Source organism: Rhinopithecus bieti, unplaced genomic scaffold (assembly GCF_001698545.2).
Source record: "Rhinopithecus bieti isolate Rb0 unplaced genomic scaffold, ASM169854v2 scaffold_51440, whole genome shotgun sequence".
NCBI classification, from domain to species: Eukaryota; Metazoa; Chordata; class Mammalia; order Primates; family Cercopithecidae; genus Rhinopithecus; species Rhinopithecus bieti.
Window position 1 is genome coordinate 259,716 of NW_016820117.1, and position 21,645 is coordinate 281,360.

Here is a 21,645-nt window from a genome sequence, read left to right on the forward strand (position 1 = left end):
GCTGGGATTACAGGCTTGAGCCACCGCGCCCGGCCGCATGTCTTATTCTTAAATTGGCTGACGGATGTAGGGATATTTATATTATTATTATTATTATTATTATTATTATTATTATTATTTTTGAGATGGAGTCTTGCTCTGTCACCCAGGCTAGGGTGCAGTGGCGTGATCTCAGGTCACTGCAACCTCTGCATCATGGGCTTAAGTGATTCTGCCTCAGCCTCCCTAGTAGCTGGAACTATAGGTGTGTGCCGCCATCCCCAGCTAAATTTTGTATTTTTAATAGAGATGGGTTTTTGCTGTGTTGGCCAGGCTGGTCATGAAATCCTGACCTCAGGTGATCTGCCTGCCTCAGTCTTCCAAAGTGCTGGGATTACAGGCGTGAGCCACCACACCCAGCCATTTGTATTATTATTATTAGTTTTTATAGAGACGAGGTCTTGCTATGTTGCCCAGGCTGTTCTCAAGCTCCTGGCCTCAAGCAGTCCTCCTGCCTTGGCCTCCCAAAGTGCTGGGATTACAAGCATCAGCCACTGCACCTGGCCCGATAGTATTATTATTTACATCTTTTTTTTTTGAGACAGAATCTTGCTCTGTTGTCCGGGCTGGAGCACAGTGGTGCGATCTCAGCTCACTGCAACCTCCGCCTCCCAGGTTCAAGCGATTCTCGTGTCTCAGCCTCCCGAGTAGGTGGGATTACAGGAGTGTGCCAACACACCCGGCTAATTGTTGTATTTTTAGTAGAGATGAGGTTTCACCATGTTGGCCAGCCTGGTCTCAAACTCCGGACCTCTGGTGATCCACCTGCCTCGGCCTCCCAATGTGCTGGGATTACAGGCATAAGCCACCACGCCTGGCTAATTATATATATTTTTTGTGTTGGAGGTATTTCCTAATAAATTAAAATAAATTCATACACAGAAATAAATGTCTCATCTGTGTTTGTCTAATTCTGGGTACCCCTGTATCCTTACTGGCCATGAAGAGTGTGAGACTCTATAGGGACTTGTGAGCCCACAAATTCTTTTCTACATAGAGCAAGTAACTAAGGATGCCATTTTATGTAAGAGCCAACATCTGTACACACTAGGGCCTGAAGCTTTGTATCTTACTTTGCAGTCTGTGGCCAGTTACTTTGGGTTAGAACACCCCAGATTAGAATGAAGCAGAGCATCCAGATGGCTTCAAGGGTGGGTTTCAGGTACCTCTGCTCCTTGGTCACTGAGGGCTCCTGCTAGAACAGTGTAGACCAGTCTGTAAATAGCCATCCCCACTTTAGAAAGCACATGCGCCGCACTAAACACTTAGATATCTCTGATTCATGTCCTGCTAGTACTGGGAAATACTTCAGTTAAGCCAAACTCCGTAATTTAACAACTGAGAAAATGAAATCGTTAAAAGATAAGCAACTTGCCCAAAGTCATACTGCCAATGAGAACAGCTAAGTCTCAAAATCATGTCTCCAGACTCCTAGGACAATGCTCTTTAAAGGATACTGTGACATTCAGTCATATTCTTGGTGCCCTATCCAGCTTTTAGTTCTTGAACTCCTGGCCTCAAGCAATCCTTCTGCCTCATCCTCCCAAAGTGCTGGAATTACAGGCGTGAGCCACCACATCTGGCCCTATATTATTATTTACATCTTTTTGTGCATTAGAGGTATTTCCTAATAAATTCAAATAAATTCGTATACAGAAATATTAATAAATGTGTCACCTGTCCTTAGTTCATTAGATTATATGATGATTCTTCAAGTTATATGCTCTCATGCCCTGTCTGATTCCATCTGGGGAATTTGCACTCCTCCCCCACCTTAAATCCAGCTCTGTTCTCCACTGAGAATTCTCTCCCTCCCATCTGTGGCTGAGATTAAAGATCTGTACCTGAAGCACTGGAGAATGTGTGGGTAATTAAATTCCTGGAGATGCTGATTACCTGATTACCCTGCTGATTACCTGGAGATGACCTCAGAGATTATCCTAAATTAACCCCTACAAGATACACATTTCAGCAGGAGGTGAGGTAGGGGAAAGACTGTGCACCTGAGGCTAGCAAAGGTTTCCACTTTGAGTGTTTAGAGATGGTGTTACTGGTGTATTTGCCTTTGTGTTGTGCTCACACGTTGAGTGCTACTATGTACAAGACCATGTGTCAGACACTGAGGTAACAGGTATGGTCACTAGATAGAATTCATAGCTGTGGAGGCAAGCAGATTCACTACTGCTAATTCTAACCTGATGTGACAGTGCAACTAGAAAAATATAAACAAGCACTATGTGAGCACAAGGAAGGTGCACATCAACTCCTTACAGGTACCTGTAAAAGCCAAAGGGTAACAGTTGGGTTGCACCTTGAAAAGGATGTACTTTTTTTTTTTTTTTTTTTTTTTTTTTTAAGACAGTCTCACTCTGTTGCCCAGGCTGGAGTGCAGTGGGGCAATCTGGGCTCACTTCAACCTCCACCTCCCTGGTTCAAGCGAGTCTCCTGCCTCAACCTCCTGAGTAGCTGGTACTAGAGGCACGCGCCACAACACTGGGCTAATTTTTGTATTTTCAGTAGAGAAGAAGGTTCACCAAGTTGGCCAGGCTGGTCTCGAACTCCTGACCTCAAATGATCCACCCACCTCAGCCTCCCAAAATGCTGAGACTACAGGCATGAACCACCGTGTTTGGCCTAGATGTAAGATTTCGATAGGTACAGAACAAGGAAAAGACTTTCCAGAAGGAGCATCATAAACACAGACATGACATGTTTCCATAATGGCAAGTGGCCCTAAATGACTAGAATATAAGTTAGATCCAGTAGGAAAGGACTTAGCAGGGGCTTGGGAAGGTAAACCTGGAAATTAAAATGGGTAAATGTGACGGACCCTGAACATCATTATACTGCTAAAGATGATAATCTTCATCCTGAAGGTAATGGGAAAACCTCCTGAGGTTTGTTATTTTCTTTCTACTTAGGCTATTTAAAAAGTGGAGTGACGGCCAAGCACAGTGGCTCATGCCTATAATCCCAGCAGTTTGGGAGGCCAAGGTGGGCGGATCACCAGGAGTTCAAGACCAGCCTGACTAACATGGTGAAACCCCATCTCTGCTAAAAATACAAAAATTAGCCAGGCGTGGTGGGTGCCTGTAATCCCAGCTACTCGGGAGGCTGAGGCAGAAGAATTGATTGAACCTGGGAAGTGGAGGTTGCAGTGAGCTGAGACTGCGCCATTGCACTCCAGCCTGGGCAACAAGAGCGAAACTCAGTCACCAAAAAAAAAAAAAAAAGAAAAAAGGAGTGACATGCTTAATGCTTAGATCTCTATTTTGGAATGACAGGTTTTTTGTTTCTAGCTCACTTGAACTGACAGAATGATAGGTATTTTAGAATGAAGAGTGGATTAGAAAAAGAAGAGATGGCCAGGCGTGGTGGCTCACGCCTGTAATCCCAGCACTTTGGGAGGCCGAGGCAGGCGGATCACAAGGTCAGGAGATCAAGACCATCCTGGCTAACACAGTGAAACCCTGTCTCTACTAAAAATACAAAAAACTAGCTGGGCATGGTGGCGGGCGCCTGTAGTCCCAGCTACTCAGGAGGCTGAGGCAGGAGAATGGCGTGAACCTGGGAGGCAGAGCTTGCAGTGAGCCGAGATCGTGCCACCGCACTCCAGTCTGGGTGACAGAGCGAGACTCCGTCTCAAAAAAAAAAAGAAAAAGAAGAGATTAATTGGCCGGGCGCAGTGGCTCACACCTGTAATCCCAGCACTTTGGGAGGCTGAGGTGGGTGGATCACAAGTTCAGGAGATCAAGACCATCCTGGCTAACATGGTGAAACCCCCTCTCTACGGAAAATACAAAAATTAGCCGGGCATGGTGGCGGGTGCCTGTAGTCCTAGCTACTCGGTACGCTGAGGCAGGAGAATGGCATGAACCCAGGAGGCAGAGTGCAGTGAGCTGAGACCGTGCCACAGCACTCTCCAGCCTGGGCGACACAGCGAGACTCCATCTAAAAAAAAAAAAAAAAAGAAGAGATTAGAGGCAGAGAGACCAATTTGGAGGCAAAGGCAATGCTCCAGGTTAGAAATGATGATGACCAGAATTAGAGCAGTGGAAAGAGACAGGGATACCTGGGAGAGACATTTCAGGATAGAATCGATAGGACTCAGCGAATAATTAAACATGGGAGATGAGGGAGAAGCATCAATCCAAGGTTCATGGCTTGAGAAGGTGTACTGCCAGCAATGCCATTAACCAGCAAAGGGAATGCAGGAAAAGGAAGAGATCTGGTGGGCATCAGTTTGGATGCTCTGAGTTTGAGCTGCCTGTGAAGACTGCAGGTGGTGATACGCAATTAACATTCACATATGGAGGAGTTCAAAACTAGAGACGCAAATTTGAAAGTCATCACAGAAATTTGAAGTGTGTTTTCTATAACTAAAGATAACCATGCTAACATAGCCATGTGTTACATTAGCATTTTGTTTTGGTTTTTTTTTTTTTTTTTTTGAGACAGTCTCATTCTGTTGCCCAGGCTGAAGTGCAGTGGTGCAATCTCGGCTCACTGCAACCTCTGCCTCCTGGGTTCAAGCAATTCTCCTGCCTCAGCCTCCTGAGTAGCTGGAATTACAGGCACCCACTAACATACCTGGCTAATTTTTGCATTTTAGTACAGATGGGGTTTTCCCATGTTGGCCAGGCTGGTCTCAAACTCCTGACTTCAAGTGATTCACCCACCTTGACTTTGCAAAGTGCTGGGATTATAGGCGTAAGCCACTGTGCCTGGCCTTACATTTTGTTTTTTCCTGCTGCTTGTATGTGTGCAAGTCTGAGTATCATCAATGGGTATATGTGTACCTGTGCTGACAACAAAAAATGAGATGAGTATCAGCTACTACACAAGGCTGTCATAAGGATGAAATGCATTTAAGCCAGTGCTCAGTAAAGGGCAATTGCTTTACTACTCCTAGGTGGGGTGGTGTATGTGAGAATCTGTATACTGCCATTAGTAGGCTTTAGTATGGAGTGTGCATATGGAATTCATGCATTAGTGTGTAGTACGTGTGGGACCCACTCACCTGAGCAGCTTCTCTCCCCACTTACAGCGGCATCTGTTGAGGATTCCTGTGAGGGATAAGGCAGGGAGTGAACTTGTTACAAGGCAGGGACAGGGAATGGAATGTGTGTATGTGTCTAAGCTGAGGCATCCAGCTCAGAGGTGCTGGTTGTTGAGGAAGGTGGCCTGGGAAGACACAAAGGCAGCCAAAGCTGGTGCCTGAACACAAATATAAGCTGGGATTACCATACACGGAGATGGGGGAAGGGATGGACACTCACAGGGACGCTTAGCCAGAAAAATACACAAAGCAGGCCTAGTTAAAACTCAAGAGCCGGCTGGGTGCGGTGGCTCACACCTGTAATCCCAGCACTTTGGGAGGTCAAAGCAGACGGATCATGAGGTCAGGAGATTGAAATCATCCTGGCTAACATGGTGAAACCCCGTCTCTACTAAAAATACAAAAAAAAATTAGCAGGGCATGGTGGTGGGCACCTGTAGTCCCAGCTACTCGGGAGGCTAAAGCAGGAGAATGGCATGAACCTGGGAGGCAGAGCTTGCAGTGAGTGGAGATCGTGCCACTGCACTCCAGCCTGGGCAACAGAGCGAGACTCCGTCTCAAACAAACAAACAAACAAACAAATAAATAAAACACAAAAAACTCAAGAGCCCTCCCATCCACCAAAAAATACAAAAACTCAAGAGCTGGCCAGGCAGGGTGGCTCATGCCTATAATCCCAGCACTTTGGGAGGCCAAGGCAGGAGGATCACTTGAGCTCAGGAGTTTGAGACCAGCCTGGGCAACATGGCGAAACAACATCTCTACTAAAAATACAAAAAAATTAGCTGGGTGTGGTGGTGCAGGCCTGGAGTTCCAGCTATTCAGGAGGCTGAGGTAGGATGAGGCAGGAGAATCACCTGAACCCAAGAGGCGGAGGTTGCAGAGAGCCGAAATTGTACCACTGCACTCCAGCCTGGGTGACAGAGCAAGATTCCATCTAACAAAACAAAACAAAACAAAACAAAAACAAAAAACTCAAGAGCCCAATACACATATGTAAAAAACTGGACGGCCGGGTGCGGTGGCTCGTGCCTGTAATCCCAGCACTTTGGGAGGACGAGGCAGGTGGATCACCTGAGGTCAGGAGTTCGAGACTAGCCTGGCCAACATGGTGAAACCCTGTCTCTACTAAACATACAAAAATTAGCCAGGCGTGGTAGCAGGTGCCTGTAATCCCAGCTACTCGGGAAGCTGAGGCAGGAGAATCACTTGAACCCAGGAGGCAGAGGTTGCACTGAACCAAGATTGCGCCATTGCACTCCAGCCTGGGGGACAAGAGCAAAACTTTGTCTCTCACACACACACACAAAAACTGGACACAACTTACTGAGATATGAAACCATATGGATATTTGTGGAGATGTCCCTAATACACCCTAAAGCCAGAGACAACTGATAAAGACTATACAAATCAAATAGTTATGCAGTTACAAAGCTCTCCTCTATATACAAGGCCTCCCAAAGTCCCTAACAGGTACCCAACTAGTAGAAACATTCATACAAACCCAGGGAAGGAACACAGAATTGGTAAGGTAATGGCTAATACACAACACTGTACAGTCACAAAGTATGGGAAGATGTTCAAGCTTGGGTGGTGGGGGGTACTAAGAGGTAAGAAGCTGGATTGGCATGAAAGAGATATCTGACAATGGGAGTGAAATGGGAAGGGAGGCTGGGACACATCTTTGGAGCCAATTGCTTTTCTGGTAGGTCTTTGTAATGTGAGATGAGGGATGGGGCACACCTACCAAAGAGGCTGAGCCCCTCCTTCAGTCCACTGGCCACTTTGTATGCTGAGGGGTGAGACTCGCTCTTAAAAATCTGTAGAACACTGTCAAGGAGAAATAGAGGAGTTTGGGGTAATTTGGACTTTTGAAGGGACTAAGAATTGAGGACTGAGAAATGGAATGGGGACAGGGGATAACCTCCTGAGTTCACATCTTTTTTTTTTTTTTTTTGAGACGGAGTCTTGCTCTGTCGCCCAGGCTGGAGTGCAGTGGTGCAATTTCAGCTCACTGCAACCTCTGCCACCTGGGTTCAAGCAATCCTCCTGCCTTAGCCTCCTGAGTAGCTGGGATTACAGGCGCACAACACATCCAGCTAATTTTTGTATTTTTAGTAGAGACGGGGTTTCACCATCTTGGTCAGGCTGATCTCGAACTCCTGACCTCAGGCAATCCACCCGCCTTGGCCTCCCAAAGTGCGGGGATTACAGGCACGAGCCACCGAGCCCAGCCGAGATCACATCTTGATGTAAGGTTTGTCCCTTACTTTTCTTTGCCTCAGTTTCTCCCTATAGAAAGAAAATTAATATCTTTATGCTTTTCTTCCTCTCTTTCCCTCAAAGCCCCCCTTCCCTTTGCTCCAAGGAGAGAGATCTTAATAGCCCCAGGATTAGGGAAACTAGAGCCTCATTAGGATTACTGGGGCATTAAACTTAATCCTTCTCCCTCCCCAGGGACAGCAGCATGCCTCCACCTCTTTACCTGTAAGTGTCTTGATCTATGTTCACAAGATGAGTCCTGAGGACAGAAAACAAGCAGGAAGGGGGCTGGGGTATGAGGGGTCTGAGTTCATTCCACAACTCCACTTTCTTTGCCCTCCTTTCTGAATATTGTCCCAGTCTTCTTCCCAAAGTCCTATAAGCCCTTAGGTTCTCCCGGGTGTCCTAGAGCACTTGACCCACTGGGTCACAGCCACACCCACATCCCACCCCCCATTTTACTTTTCAGGCCTCCCAATCCCACATTACTTTGGTTGGGGCTGGGGCGAATCACCTACAACATAAATTTCTTAAAGCCCAGGATGGGGACGCTGACATTATAGTCTTCCAGTTCAACCCCGATTCTTCTTCGACCCAGGAACTTCAGCAGCCCTCCAAGTGCTCGAACCTGGGAGGGGATGAGCAGTGGAATTGGGGTAAATCTTAATCTCCTGGAGGCTGCAGAGCACCAGGGAAAGTTATTGTTTTCCAGGGCTAGGCCAGTACCTCCCAGAACTCAGCCCTAGCATTGGGGTTTTTGTGCCTTTCTCCAACCTGCCGCCTCCCAGCCCTTATCCCCCAGGACCAATCTTACTGTGAGGAGGCAGTCAAAGGGAATAATGGAAGAGAGGAAGAGGATTTTCTCAGTGGCAGTCATGGAGTCTGGGATGAAGGAGTAGTTTCCAGAAAGGAGGCGTTGTTTGCTTATCTCCAGACCTATTTGAGGGAGGCAAGCAAAGTGAAAGGTCTTGTAGCTCAATTTTTTCACCCCCTTTTTAAGAATGAGACCATAGAAGCAAGAGAGATGATTTGACTTGCCCAAGCTCACACAAGCAGTTAATGGAAAGCTAAAGCAATAACCAAATTTTCAGATTCTTAGTCTAATTCTCTTTTTATTCCACATCTAATATAAAGATACTTGGCTGAAAGCACAGCCTGAGAAAGATAAATGGCTGAAGAAAGTATGGTATCTGTCTGGAATTGAGGATTTTGGTCAAAATGATGATATTAATAGAACTAGTAACATTAATCCCTTAATATCTAATTAGGATAGTACACTCCTGCTCTTACTGTAAACCTAGGAAGGTTATGGAAGTGCCTTATGGATCATAATAAGGGTCACTGAGGCAGTGACTTTTGGTTTTGTGATAAAAGGCTTTAACTTAATGGGAGAAATTCCAACAATAAAATCTGTCCAAAAATTGTCACCATTCCTCAGGGGAGGCCCTCATTCCTACACACGACTTAAGCAGAGGCTTCCCAATAAGCTGCAGATTATTAAAGGGTAGGGAGCAGGAGAGATCTTGTGGGGACTGGTCATAGGGGTGAGGAGCACAAAGGTTTAGGATGACACAAGGCAGAGGGGAGATCTGTGATGATGAAGGTAGAGTTAGGGGGAAAGAATGAGACACCGGAACAGGGAATTATGCAAAGCAAAAGGAAGGAGATACCAAAATCCACACTTGGCAAAAATACGATTTCAGGTCTTTTAGGCTGTCTGTGCTCCTGGGAGGCTGTTGGGGAGGCAAAGAAAAGGCTATCATTCTGTACATCTCAGTCCTTCTACCTCTGTCTGCCACTCCCTCTCACCCAATTCTAGCCCCCTGGAACATTCCATACATTAGTCCTTCCCCATTTTCCCTCTATCTTTTACCAAGTTCTTACCAAGCTTTCCCAGAAATCGAGTCATATTCTCATCCTGTTTGGCACTTGTAACAACAGACTGGGGATTGATCTCATCCAGAACTTGGAAGGAGAATAGAGATCAAATGAGTTAAAGGATCTCTGTCTTTGACTAAGAGAAAACCCATGGCCCTCCTCTTCCTACCCCTCTCCTTCTCAAAAACATTTCCTCCCTAGGAGTAGGAAGTGATCTGCACATCGGGAACATAGCTAGAAGTTAGGAATGAGATTTTAAAAAGTAATAAGAGTGGTGGGATGGTGGGAGGGAAGTGGGATGCTCTGGATATTGTCACTAAACTGTAAACCCCTGGAGAACAGATGTGACTGATTTGCCCAGGGCTGAATCTGAGGCACCTGAAACACTGTAAATACATCACATACCTTTGTGGCCAAGCACAGTAGCTCATGCCTGTAATTCCTGCCCTTTGGGAGGCCAAGGCAAGCGGATCACTGGAGGCCAGGAGCTCAAGACAAGCCTGGCCAACGTGGTGAAACCCCATCTCTATTAAAAATATAAAAGTTAGCCAGGCATGGTGGCAGATGCCTGTAATCCCAGCTACTCGGGAGGCTGAGGCAGGAGAATCGCTTGAATCCTGGAGGCAGAGGTTGCAGTGAGCCAAGATCGCACCACTACACTTCCAGTCTAAGTGACAGAGCGAGACAGCGTCTCCAAAAAGAGCAACCAAACAAACCAAAAAACAACCTCACAAATATTTGTTAAATAATGAAATGAATTAGTAAAAACAAAAGATGGAGCCTCTGTGAGGCAACTGTAAAATATATTGAGTCAGTGCTATACTTTGGATGTGATTTGTCCCCACCAAATCTTGTGTTGAAATTTAATTCCCAGTGTGATAGTGTTGTGAGGTAAGGCCTAGCAGGAGGTGTGTGGGTGATGGGAGTGGATCGTTCATGAACAGATTAGTGCCCTTCCTGGAGTGTGTTGGTGGGTATGTGTGAGTGGTTCTCACTCTATTAGTTCCTAACAAAGCTGGTTGTCAAAAAGAGATTGGCATCTGTCTCCCACTTACTTCTTCTCTGCCATGTGACCTCTGCACACCCTGCCTTCCCTTCTTCCATGAGTTGAAGCAGCCTGAGGCCCTCACCAAATGAAGATGCCAAATTTTGAGCTTTCCAACCATCCAGAATCATGAGCCAAATAAAACTTTTTTTTTTTTTTTTTACAAATTACCCAGACTCAGGTATTTCCTTACAACAACACAAAATATGCTAGACAGTGAGGTGAGTTAATGTAAGTGAAACGTGGCTAGGCGTGATGGCTCACACCTGTAGTCCTAGCACTTTAGGCGGCCAAGTTGGGCAGATCACAAGGTCAGGAGTTTGAGACTACCCTGGCCAACCTGGTGAAACCCCATCTCTACTAAAAAACACACAAAAAAATGAGTTGGGTGTGGCGGCACACACCTGTAATCCCAGCTACTCGGGAGGTTGAGTCAGGAGAACTGCTTGAACCCAGGAGGCGGAGGTTGCAGTGAGCCGAGATTGCGCCACTGCACTCAAGCCTTGGCAACAGAGTAAGACTCTGTCTCTAAAAAAAATGTGTGTCTGTAACACATTTGCAATCCCAGAGAGCAGAGGAAATCCTGGTTCCGTCCCCACCTCTCTGGAGAAGCTTGAGGCTCTCGTGGTCTGGGGCATCTGGCATGAAGTGGATAGTGGAGTCACTAGTATCATAGTAGGCAATGCCCATGTATCCTGAATTCCACAGCACACATAGATGGATCTGTCCAGCAAGAAAGAAAGGAAACTACTATTGGAATCACTCCAGTATAGGGTTTGCCATGCTTTATGTAATTTAATCATTTTATCAAATATCTGAGATAGGTATCATCACCCCCATTTAGTGAATGTGAAATAGCCACTCAGGAGGTAAGAGACTTGCCCAGCTCTTCCCAACCGTTTTTGTTTTGCTTTTTTCTTTTTTGAGATGGAGTCTTGCTCTGTCGCCCAGGCTGGAGTGCAGTGGCACAATCTCAGCTCATTGCAACCTCCGCCTCCCGGGTTAGAGTGATTCTCCTGCCTCAGCCTTCCCAGTAGCTGGGATAACAGGCACGCGCCACCACGCTCGGCTAGTTTTTGTATTTTTAGTAGAGACGGGGTTTCACCATGTTGTCCAGGCTGGTCTCGAACTCCTCAGCTCAGGTGATCCGCCCGCCTCAGTCTCCCAAAGTGCTGGGATTACAGGTGTGAGCCACCGCACCCGGCCCCCAACCCTCTTTTATTGTAACTTCCCATCAATTCTCCATTCAAGTTCCTACTCCCCTCAGAGACCTCGGCCAGCTCCTCCTCCTCCTCAACTTCCTCCTCCTCGGCCTCCCTGGGGCCCGGCACTGGGGCCGGGCTGGAGAAGCCAGAGGAGGCCGCCCCAGGTCCTGGCCCCTGCGGTGTCCTGCTTGGGTTCACTCCTAAGGAGGCCATGAGCTTGGAGGCTCTGCGGATGCAAAAAGAGAGGGCGGTTCAGAAGCAACGATTCACGAGAAGGCCGGGGTAGGCTGGTGCGCAGAATGCAAAGCACTAAGTACTTCTGCGACAGGGCTACGTGGCATGGCTGAGGGGCGTGGAGAGCTGTGGGCACAGTGGGTGAATTTTCAGGTTTGTAACTAAAATACAGATTGTGGGAAACTCCACGCGCCCCACCCTCATTCCTGTCACGCGGAGGTTGCACTTTGGAAGGAAGTGGTCTGAGGGCCCTGTGGGGCGAGTCGTGCACGTCTTATCCCTCTGCCTCTGCCAACCACGCGCCAGGACCACAGCCTCACGCTCTTATCTTCCTCCTCCCCCAGCTGCCGCCATTGCAGCATTTTCCCGCCTTTTCGGTAACCTGAGTCGCAACACGCGGGAGAGCGCCCAGCTGACCAACCGCCACGGGCCTGCAGGAGGAGCGCCGGCGCGTGGGCGAGGTGCGCGCGTACGCCCCCCGCCCTCCTAGCCGCTATTGATTGGAGAGGCCCGGATCCAGCCTAGAGTTCCGACAGGGCGAGGAGGAGAAGCGGACTGCCGTAGCTGAAGAATCTGGACTCTGATTGGCCTATTCGCCTTCGGGGCGGGTCCAGAACGTTCAAACTTCCCGCCCTCTGCCGTTGCTTAGCAGCCGGGCCTCCAGCCCTCACTGTTTCTGGGCTTTGATTGACGCAGTGGAAAGCCCGCGAGAAGGTCGGACGAGGGGCCGTAGTCTCAGTCCCGGGAAGGGGTCTGGGAGCGTTGCGGGAGTTTTGAGGAGGAGGCCAACCTTAAAGAGCCAGAGGCGCTTTTTTTTTTTTTTCCCCTGCAACAACTCTAAGTTAATATTTGTACCCTCTGAGTTAATATTTATACAGAGGTTAGAACAGTGCCTGGCAAACAAAGTAAGACCTAAATGAGCGATGTTTCAAATAAGCGGAAACAAGCAGGACTCCTGCCTCAGTCCTCCTACCGTGCCTGTTTCCTGGGTGCAGGGTATGACCACCCCCATAATGGCACGACGGGGCCTAATTTATTATTTAAACCCCTCAAGTGGAAGTGGAAGCATTCGAATTACATCAAACTCTGGCAGAGAGAAGTAGATCGGATCAGAAGAACACTTACACCCCTATTGGGACATGCCCATACTCCTTCGCACATCTACACACCCCTGAAGACAGAGAGGTATCATTCATGCATTTGGCAACTATCTATTTAGTGCCTATTCTGGGCCAGGGGATAGACGCAAAGCGGTGAACATAACGAAGTCCCTGCTCCATAAAGCTTATTTGTGCGTGTGTGTGTTGCGGGGGAGGTTAGGGAGAAAGAAGGAAAGGAAGGAAGGGAGGGAGGGAGGGAGGGAGGGAGGAAGGAAGGAAGGAAGGAAGGAAGGAAGGAAGGAAGGAAGGAAGGATATTCCCTTTAAATGCACCATCCTCCCCAGCTTTGTTCCTAATACCTTGAGATGGGGAGATTCCTCCCCAGCCCCCCAACCCAAGAAGTTAGGAAAGATGGTGGGGCTGAGATGACCTAGCTGTGCTAACCAGTAATTGGAAAATCTCCTCTAGCAAGAAAAGTGGGGGAACAGAGTTAAGGGCTGGGTTAATGGTTACCCTTGGCAAATTTGTTGAGCAATGGAGCTATAGAAACTTGGAGGAGGTTGGTGACAGCTCTGGGGAGTGTCAGGGAGGGACCCACCTTCCAATCGGGGGTGTGAAGAGATTAGGGACTGGTTTACCAAGCCCAGGAAGGGGAGGCAGTGGAAAGAGAAGCCCGGAGAGGGAAAGAGGAGCTACTGAGATAGGAGAAATGCAGGGGCAAGGAGGTGAGATGGAGGGAAACCTCTGATGCAGGACTTGGGGGTACAGCCCTGGCTCTGCTGAATGGTTTCAGGAGAGGGCAGCGTTGCTTGTCACCTGGTAAATTAAGGCACGATACCCGGTGGGTAGTCATGCCAGCCAGCCAAAGTCATTATTGATATCAAGGCAGCTATAGCTATAAAGCTGTAGGAGAGAAAAGAGAGGCAGGGGAGAGGCTGCCAAACCTGTCTGATCTTCAAGCTGGCCCCATTTACTTAAGGCTTCTCTTGGACACAGACCAGTTGGAACAGGAGCGGACCCTGAGAAATAGAGTTGCTTTGATCCCCTCCCCTCAGTGGGAAGGGGACCTGTGTGCAGATTTTGAGGGTCACCATAGAGGGAATTCACACACATATAGTCATGGAATCATATCCTTATAGGATGTTACAGTTCAAGGGAACAAACACCAAAGATAGCCTTTCTGTCGGGAGGAGAGAAAAAGGCCCTCCCACAGGCAGGATAAAACCCACAGAAGAGGAAGTACAAGAGGAAACCACCAACTGCTGGTTTCCAGCAGCACATCACGTCATTCCACCCCACTCCTCCCCCAAGTCTCTCCCTTTCTTTAAGTTTCAAGCCCTGTTTTGCTTCTGTGTTCTTGCACTCCACCATGGTTTTCTGGAAGTGAAAACCAGGTCTTTTGTTGGACAGAGGGTGAAGAGCAGGATAGAAAAGGGATGGTTGGACAGGAAAGAAATTCAGGATATGGAGGCTGGAATTCTGGGTTTATTTTTTCAGCAGGTCATAAAAGGTTTAATAGAAATCAAGGTTACTGGGGAGAGAGCTGCTCCTCCTGTGTCCTCCCCACTTATTTATTTAGGTGTCCCCAAGGACTCCACTCCCACTATTCTGTCTGATCTTTCTTTATGCCCATGACAGGACCAGCTAACAACACCCCTACCCCACCCCCTATACACATACTTCAGGATCGGGGCAGCTCTGTCTCAGGGCCATGATAATCCCACCCCTCTGCCCCATCTCCAAGGCAACCTGTCAGTGAGAAGAGGACAAAGGGCACAGGAAGGGGCCCCAATAGGAAGTATAAGTGGAACACAAAGCTGACCAAGCTACAGGAACAGACCTGTCCCTGCGACAAAGCCCCTTGCCTCAGCTTTTTGTTTCCTTTGCAAAAGACTTGGTCATCTCCCTTCCTATCTCTAACTCTATTTTCTTTTTCTTTTCTTCTTCTTTTTTTTTTTTTAGACCGAGTTTCGCTCTTATTGCCCAGGCTGGAGTGCAATGGCACCATCTCGGCTCACTGCAACCTTCACCTCCCGGGTTCAAGTGATTCTCCCGCCTCAGCCTTCTCGGGTAGCTGGGATTACAGGCACACACCACCACGCCTGACAGGTTTTTGTATTTTTAGTAGAGATGGGGTTTCACCATGTTGGCCAGGCTGGTCTCCAACTCTCTGACCTCAGGTGATCCACCCCATTCGGCCTCCTAAAGTGCTGGGATTACAGGTGTGAGCCACCTTGCCCGGCCGCTAACTCTACTTTCTATACCCAATCCCAAGTCTAGGCCACAAGGACTGCAAGTCTTAGTGCTGAGCTGGGCCTGGAGACAGTAGACTGTGGGGGGCACAGGACCTACTGAGACACCAGTCTGGGCAGCTCAGGAAGTGCTGGTGTCACCCCTTCCCTAATCCCAGGCTGCATGGCTAACGGTTCCTATCTGCAGTCCCAGCCTTCCACTTCCGAGTTCTTCTCTCAGACCACAGTCCCAGCAACCCAGAATTTGGATTGGAGTCTGGAAGAAATGCAGAAGGATTAAACGACCACCTTTCCATTCGAAGGCTGCATCCCTGGATCTTCAAGGGTGTGCCTAAGCTGCTAGTGTCAAGTTTTTTATATGAGGGTCAGTTGGGTTGTACTCAGATTAATGAAGCAGGGAAACTGAGGCAGAAAAGAGTCTTGTGTTCAGGAGAAGTCGGACAAACAAGGAGGTTTTCAGGACTCCTCCTGAACACCCCCATCCCCATCCTGTGGGAGATCCGAGGATTCCCCTTCCGGACCCACTCCCTACATCGTCGAGTCCCGCCCCCTCCAGTCCCCTCCCCAGGTTCAGGGCGGGGCCGGTCGGTGAGTCAGCGGCTCTCTGATCTAGCCCAGGAGGGGACGGAGCTGGAGGAGCTGGGTGTGGGGTGCGTTGGGCTAGTGGGGAGGCCGAGTTTGGGAGCAAATAGGGTCTGATTGAGTTTGTGTTGCACTGAAGAGACAGCCCTGGGTCTAGGGGAGAGAATCCCTGAGTGTGAGACCCGCCTTCCCTGGCCCCAGCCCCTCCCAGTTCCCCCAGCGACGGCCACTTCCTGGTGCCCGACGCAACCATGGCTGAAGAACAACCGCAGGTCGAATTGTTCGTGAAGGTAAGAACGCTTCTCTCCTCAGCCACCCAAATTCCTGGAAGCCAGCTCCCGCGTTTCCCTCAGTCCAGCCTTAACTCCCCAATCCCTTCCCTCCTTGGCTCCCACCCCCAATCCCACGTGCACTCTTTGGTTGAGGGGTGGTTTTGAGAGGGGAAGACATTAACTTGTTAGCAAGTAATGAGAGTTCTAGGATCAACCCTGAAAAGTTTGTAAAAGTGCAAGTTTCTAGCAGCCTAAAGGAAGGGAAGTAGAGAAAAAGGAGAATTCCCAAAAGTGAGACTGGGGTGGGGTAGGGAGCGAGCTGGTGAAGGGACAGTGGGGGCCCAGCAGGGTTTAGAAGGGACAGAGAGGACCTCAGTTAGGACATGTGTCCCTACAAGATCTGAGGGTGAGTAGTGTAGCAGGGGAGGGGTGTGTGTTTGTGTGGCTGGAGACATTTCAGGGAAGAGTGTGTGTTGAGAGAGGCCTGAGAGTGAGAGCAAGTAAGTTGGGAAGCTTTGAGGGGGTGGAACAAAACAGGAGACTGGGATCAGAGTTCGAAAAGCAGAGCTGGAGAGGTGATGGGGTGGCATTGAATATCCGCAGGACTGGGGAAAGGGAGAGAAGGGGAGGTGGCAAGAAGACGTGAGTAGCTACCACAAGGATGGGTGGGAGAGAGATCAGACGGAGGAGGAGAGCTTGGTTAGGGCATTTTGGCATTTGGGGGTTGGAGAAGTAGAAGACTTGCCCCAACTCTCTCTCTCTGCGGGTGTGGGTGAGGAGAGATGGTCCTATGGCATTTGGGTAGCAGAACTGCAGGGAGCAGGCTTCTCGGTGTTGCCCAGCTCCCCTCTGATTCCAGCGGCCCGTCCCCTCCCTACCGCTGCTGCATTCTTTCCCCAGTCTTGGGACCTCCTGTCTATGCCCCTCTCTCCCTTCTGTAACAGCGTCCTCTTCTCTCTGCTCTGTTGGTGTCTCTCTGTTGGCACGCACGTCTCCCCACCCTCCACTTTCCTGCCGCCTTTCTTTCCCCTTCCCCGCTTTTGTTTCTCTCATCTTTGTGTGTCTCTGCCTGTGTCTCCCTCTCCCTTCTGCTTGGGTTTCTCGGGCAGCCATTCCCTCTCCCTGGGCTGGGGGAAGTCAGAGCGTGCTTGGGTCCACCCCCTTAGGTGTGGTCCCCACCTCACTCTCACATTCGCCTCTGGGGCTATTTTTACTCCTGGGTGAAGCTGTGCCGCAGAGATTCCGGCCCTGTGTCCTGTGAGAGAATGGTTATTGCAGTCAGAGGACTTGTGCTGGGAGACCCTGGCAGCGGGTTAGGGGGTAGCCTTAGCTGCCCAGGCCTCATCCTCATGGTCCCTTCCCCCACATCCTTAACAGGAAGGAAGTTGGAGACAGAGAGATGAATCACCCTCAGCTTAGGGGGAGGTGTCCCTTGGGCCAATGAGGTCACTACTTGCTAATTAGAGGGCAGCCCCTCTCTGTAGGGCCCTCCACATCTCTAGGGCGAGGCCCAGGGTCCCTTGACTAGACTCCCCACCCAGCTGCCAAAGACAGCTTGGATTGGAGGTTTAGAGAACCAAAGCTCTGTCTCCCAGACCCCACCCCACCTCTCCTGTCTTCAGACTCTACTGCCTTCAGGAACCCAGAAATCCAGGCTTCTAGCCTACAACTCTGGCCTCACTGAAGTTCCACACCCTTCCCTCTCTAGAATTCAGATCCTCCCAAGTTCTCCAGGACCTCCTCCCTTTACCTACCTCCCACCTGTCCTCAGTCTCTGGGGAACCAGAAGCCTGCCTTTGCAAAAAAATTTCCCATTGATCTGCCTTAGGTTTGACCGAGGCCCAAGGGCGAAGAGCCCATAGTGAGGGGACAGTGTATGTGTCATGACTAGGCAGAAAACAGCTGGTTTGGGAGTGGGAATGCAGAGACTGGCCTAGGGATTGGTGGGGTGCACCAGGCATATCCTTGGGTTGGGGTTGCTTTTCAGGCTGGCAGTGATGGGGCCAAGATTGGGAACTGCCCATTCTCCCAGAGACTGTTCATGGTACTGTGGCTCAAGGGAGTCACCTTCAATGTTACCACCGTTGACACCAAAAGGTAGGCCTGCTTCTGTTCCTTGAAACACCCCTTGTGTACACATGTGTGCAAACACACACTCACGCACCCGAGTCCTTCTGTCGTGAACATTTTTGCCCTCCTCCTGGAGTCCCTTTCTTATCCCACGTCCTCCATTCCCCCTTTCTAGTTCTCCCTGACCCTCATTTCCAGTCCTGATGCCTAATCCTTTCTCCAGGCGGACCGAGACAGTGCAGAAGCTGTGCCCAGGAGGGCAGCTCCCATTCCTGCTGTATGGCACTGAAGTGCACACAGACACCAACAAGATTGAGGAATTTCTGGAGGCAGTGCTGTGCCCTCCCAGGTATAGTGGCACTCAGAAAGTGGAGAGGTGGAGCAGGGAGATTCTGGGAAACAGACAGGTAGCAGAAATGGAAAACAGAGATGGTGGTGGGGCTGGGGCAGGGGAGCTAGTTGAGGTTCCTCCCAGGAAGACATCTTGCCTCATTTTTCCCATTGGCTTTCAGGTACCCCAAGCTGGCAGCTCTGAACCCTGAGTCCAACACTGCTGGGCTGGACATATTTGCCAAATTTTCTGCCTACATCAAGAATTCAAACCCAGCACTCAATGATAGTGAGTCCTGTGGGTCAGAGGCCTGGGTCCTGGGAGGAATAGAGAGGACCCAGCGGGTAGGAGACATTAGGGGCACCTGGAAGTTCCGATATCAGGGAGATGAAGCAGATGTCGATAAATTTCCCCCAGCTTCCCATTTTTGCTTTACCTCTGTATTTCCCTGCATTTTTATTGGCCAGGACTTTTAAGCCTTTCTCATTTGTTCCCTAGCCTCTTCTGCTCCACTGGGGACATTAGTTGTCTGCTGGCCTATTTTCTGGCAGAATAGGGTTATGCTTAAGAACAATCATCACTTTAGATCCAGATTGCCTGAGTACAAATCCAACTAGCTGTACAATTTTGAGCAATCATTTCACCTCTAAGTCCATTTCCAGATCCACAAAATTAGGATAACAATTTCATATAAATAAGTTTTTTTTTTTTTGTTTTTTTTTTTGGAGACAGAGTCTCACTCTGTTGTCCAGGCTGGAGTGCAGTGGCTCAGTCACCTCACTGCAACCTACGCCTGCCGGGTTCAAACTATTCTCCTACCTCAGCCTCCTGAGTAGCTGGGATTACAGACGTGCATCACCACGCCCAGTTAATTTTTGTATTTTTAGTAGAGACGGGGTTTCACCATGTTGACCAGGCTGATCTTGAACTCCTGACCTCAGGTGATCCATCTGCCTCGGCCTCCCAAAGTTCTGGGATTACAGGCGTGAGCAACTGCACCTGGCGATATAAATGAGTTTTTAAATTGTAAAGTGCTCACTTTGGGAGTCCGAGGTGAGCGGATCACCTGAGGTTAGGAATTAGAGACTAGCCTGGCCAACATGACTGGTCTCTACTAAAAAAAAATACAAAAATTAGCCAGGTGTGGTGGCAGGCACCTGTAATCCCAGCTACTCAGGAGGCTGAGGCAGGAGAATCATTTGAATCTGGGAGGCAGAGGTTGCAGTGAGCCGGGATCATGCCACTGCACTCCAGCCTGGGCAACAGACCAAGACTCCATCTAAAATAAAATAATATAAAGTAAAATAAAATAAAATGTAAAGTGCTTAGAATAACACATAGAAAAGTACATGAGTGTTAGCTATTATTATTTTGGACTCACCATTAGTATCCACCCCCAACGGGCCTTTTCGGACTATGTCAATCTTTTCCTGAAGTTCTAATCAATTCCCTCTCTTGCACAGATCTGGAGAAGGGACTCCTGAAAGCCCTGAAGGTTTTAGACAATTACTTAACATCCCCCCTCCCAGAAGAAGTGGATGAAACCAGTGCTGAAGATGAAGGTGTCTCTCAGAGGAAGTTTCTGGATGGCAACGAGCTCACCCTGGCTGACTGCAACCTGTTGCCAAAGTTACACATAGTACAGGTGTGTGGTTATTGCGGGAGGAGAGGATGACCACTGGGATGGCCCTTTAAGGAGCTCCCACATGGGCTTCCCCTGACAACCACTCTGAAGATGGCTTCTTTCTTATTGTGGTTTTCATAAATTGCTACCAATGGCAGACCCCACCCCAGTCCTTTGCAGCAGTCATTGCTGGCAAGACCACTGCTTGAGATAATTATATTCCATGATATAAGTCGTGGGTGCAAACAGACTACCAAAGAGGAATACATCCCAGTATTACTTTTGAAGAATGCTCTTCCTGTCTCGGTATCACTGCCAAATTCCCAGATTAGATAGAGCAGGCTTTTCCTAAAGTCAAAGCTTTAACTTTCTTTATAGCTTCAGTCTTCACTTCCTCTTGTGGAAGATCAAAACTGCTCGTTCCCATGTTTTTGTCATAGCCTCAAAGCTATGGTTTAGTTTGTGCAACATGGGCCTGACGTCAGTCTGCCACACAACTATGTAGTGAACATCCGTGTACTAAGCATTGAAAGATACACAAGTGTATGGTGACTGGGCCTTGTTCTCAAAGGGTTGAAATCTGAGACAATAAAATATTCATATGAAAGTTAAGAATGTATGATGAAGTCAGATGGGCTGGGCACGGTGGCTCACGCCTATAATCCCAACACTTTGGGAGGCCAAGGCTGGTGGATCACCTGAGGTTAGGAGTTTGAGACCGGCCTGGCCAACATGGTGAAACCCCATCTCTACTAAAATTACAAAAATTATCCGCAGCGGGCACCTGTAATCACAGCTATTCAGGAGGCTGAGGCAGGAGAATCACTTGAACCTGAGAGGCGGAGGTTGCAGTGAGCCTAGATCATGCCATTGCACTCCAGCCTGGGTGACAGAGCAAGACTCTGTCTCAAAAAAAAAAGTCTGATGAAAAATAAGAACAAAAGTCACTTGTGTCAGTGCCTGAAGTGGTATAGGGGGAACAAAGTCACTGTGGAAATTCAAGAGGAGAATTTTATGATATGTAAACTGTATCTCAGGTTTTAAAAACTCAGGAAAAATGGCTGGTTATTAAAAGCCAGGATTTCAGTAAGTGAAAAGGAGGACTAACAACGGTACAAGACAGTAAGGAGTTGAGCTGGTTTTATCATGTCAGCCTGGGGAGAATGGAAAGGCCAGCGTAGCAGCCAAGGTGGCTTCCCTGGGGCTAACATGTTGGTCTCTCTCCTCTCCCCATCCTCAGGTGGTGTGTAAGAAGTACCGGGGATTCACCATCCCCGAGGTCTTCCGGGGAGTGCATCGGTACTTGAGCAATGCCTACGCGCGGGAAGAATTTGCTTCCACCTGTCCAGATGATGAGGAGATCGAGCTCGCCTATGAGCAAGTGGCCAAGGCCCTCAAATAAGCCCCTCCTGGGACTCCCTCAACCCCCTCCATTTTCTTCACAAAGGCCCTGGTGGTTTCCACATTGCTACCCAATGGACACACTCCAAAATGGCCAGTGGTCAGGGAATCCTGGATCACTTGTTCCGGGATGGTGTGGTGGAAGAGGGGATGAGGGAAAGAAATAGGGGCCTGAGTGAGATTTTATTGTGGGGTGGGATGGGTAGGACAACATATTTCAGTAATAAAATACAGAATAAAATCAAGTGTTTTACGCAATGGGGGTTTGAAGTGTGGGTGATACGGAATGAG

The 21,645-nt window shown here is 48.8% G+C and overlaps 2 protein-coding genes across 2 annotated transcripts in view; one reads left to right on the forward strand and one right to left on the reverse strand.

The window, feature by feature from the left end:
- Positions 1-12,430, reverse strand: part of MSH5 (mutS homolog 5) — a 23,410-nt gene extending 10,980 nt beyond the window's left edge. Inside the window, exons 1-10 of the mRNA XM_017859482.1 lie at positions 12,105-12,430; positions 11,555-11,714; positions 10,883-11,006; positions 9,245-9,325; positions 9,031-9,093; positions 8,175-8,296; positions 7,879-7,988; positions 7,584-7,619; positions 6,846-6,928; positions 5,058-5,105 (exon numbers count right to left, since the gene is read on the reverse strand). Coding sequence (XP_017714971.1) covers positions 5,058-5,105; positions 6,846-6,928; positions 7,584-7,619; positions 7,879-7,988; positions 8,175-8,296; positions 9,031-9,093; positions 9,245-9,325; positions 10,883-11,006; positions 11,555-11,701 — 814 coding nt within the window. The 5' untranslated portion in view covers positions 11,702-11,714; positions 12,105-12,430. The remainder of the gene's footprint in view (positions 1-5,057; positions 5,106-6,845; positions 6,929-7,583; positions 7,620-7,878; positions 7,989-8,174; positions 8,297-9,030; positions 9,094-9,244; positions 9,326-10,882; positions 11,007-11,554; positions 11,715-12,104) is intronic.
- Positions 12,431-15,644: 3,214 nt separating this feature from the next.
- CLIC1 (CLIC family member 1) lies at positions 15,645-21,612 on the forward strand. Its single transcript, XM_017859502.1, has 6 exons — positions 15,645-15,946; positions 17,916-18,025; positions 18,222-18,347; positions 18,511-18,617; positions 19,793-19,974; positions 21,194-21,612. The coding sequence occupies exons 1-6, from the start codon at positions 15,908-15,910 to the stop codon at positions 21,353-21,355; spliced, it is 726 nt and encodes a 241-aa protein (XP_017714991.1). The 5' UTR covers positions 15,645-15,907; the 3' UTR covers positions 21,356-21,612.
- Positions 21,613-21,645: the final 33 nt, after the last annotated feature.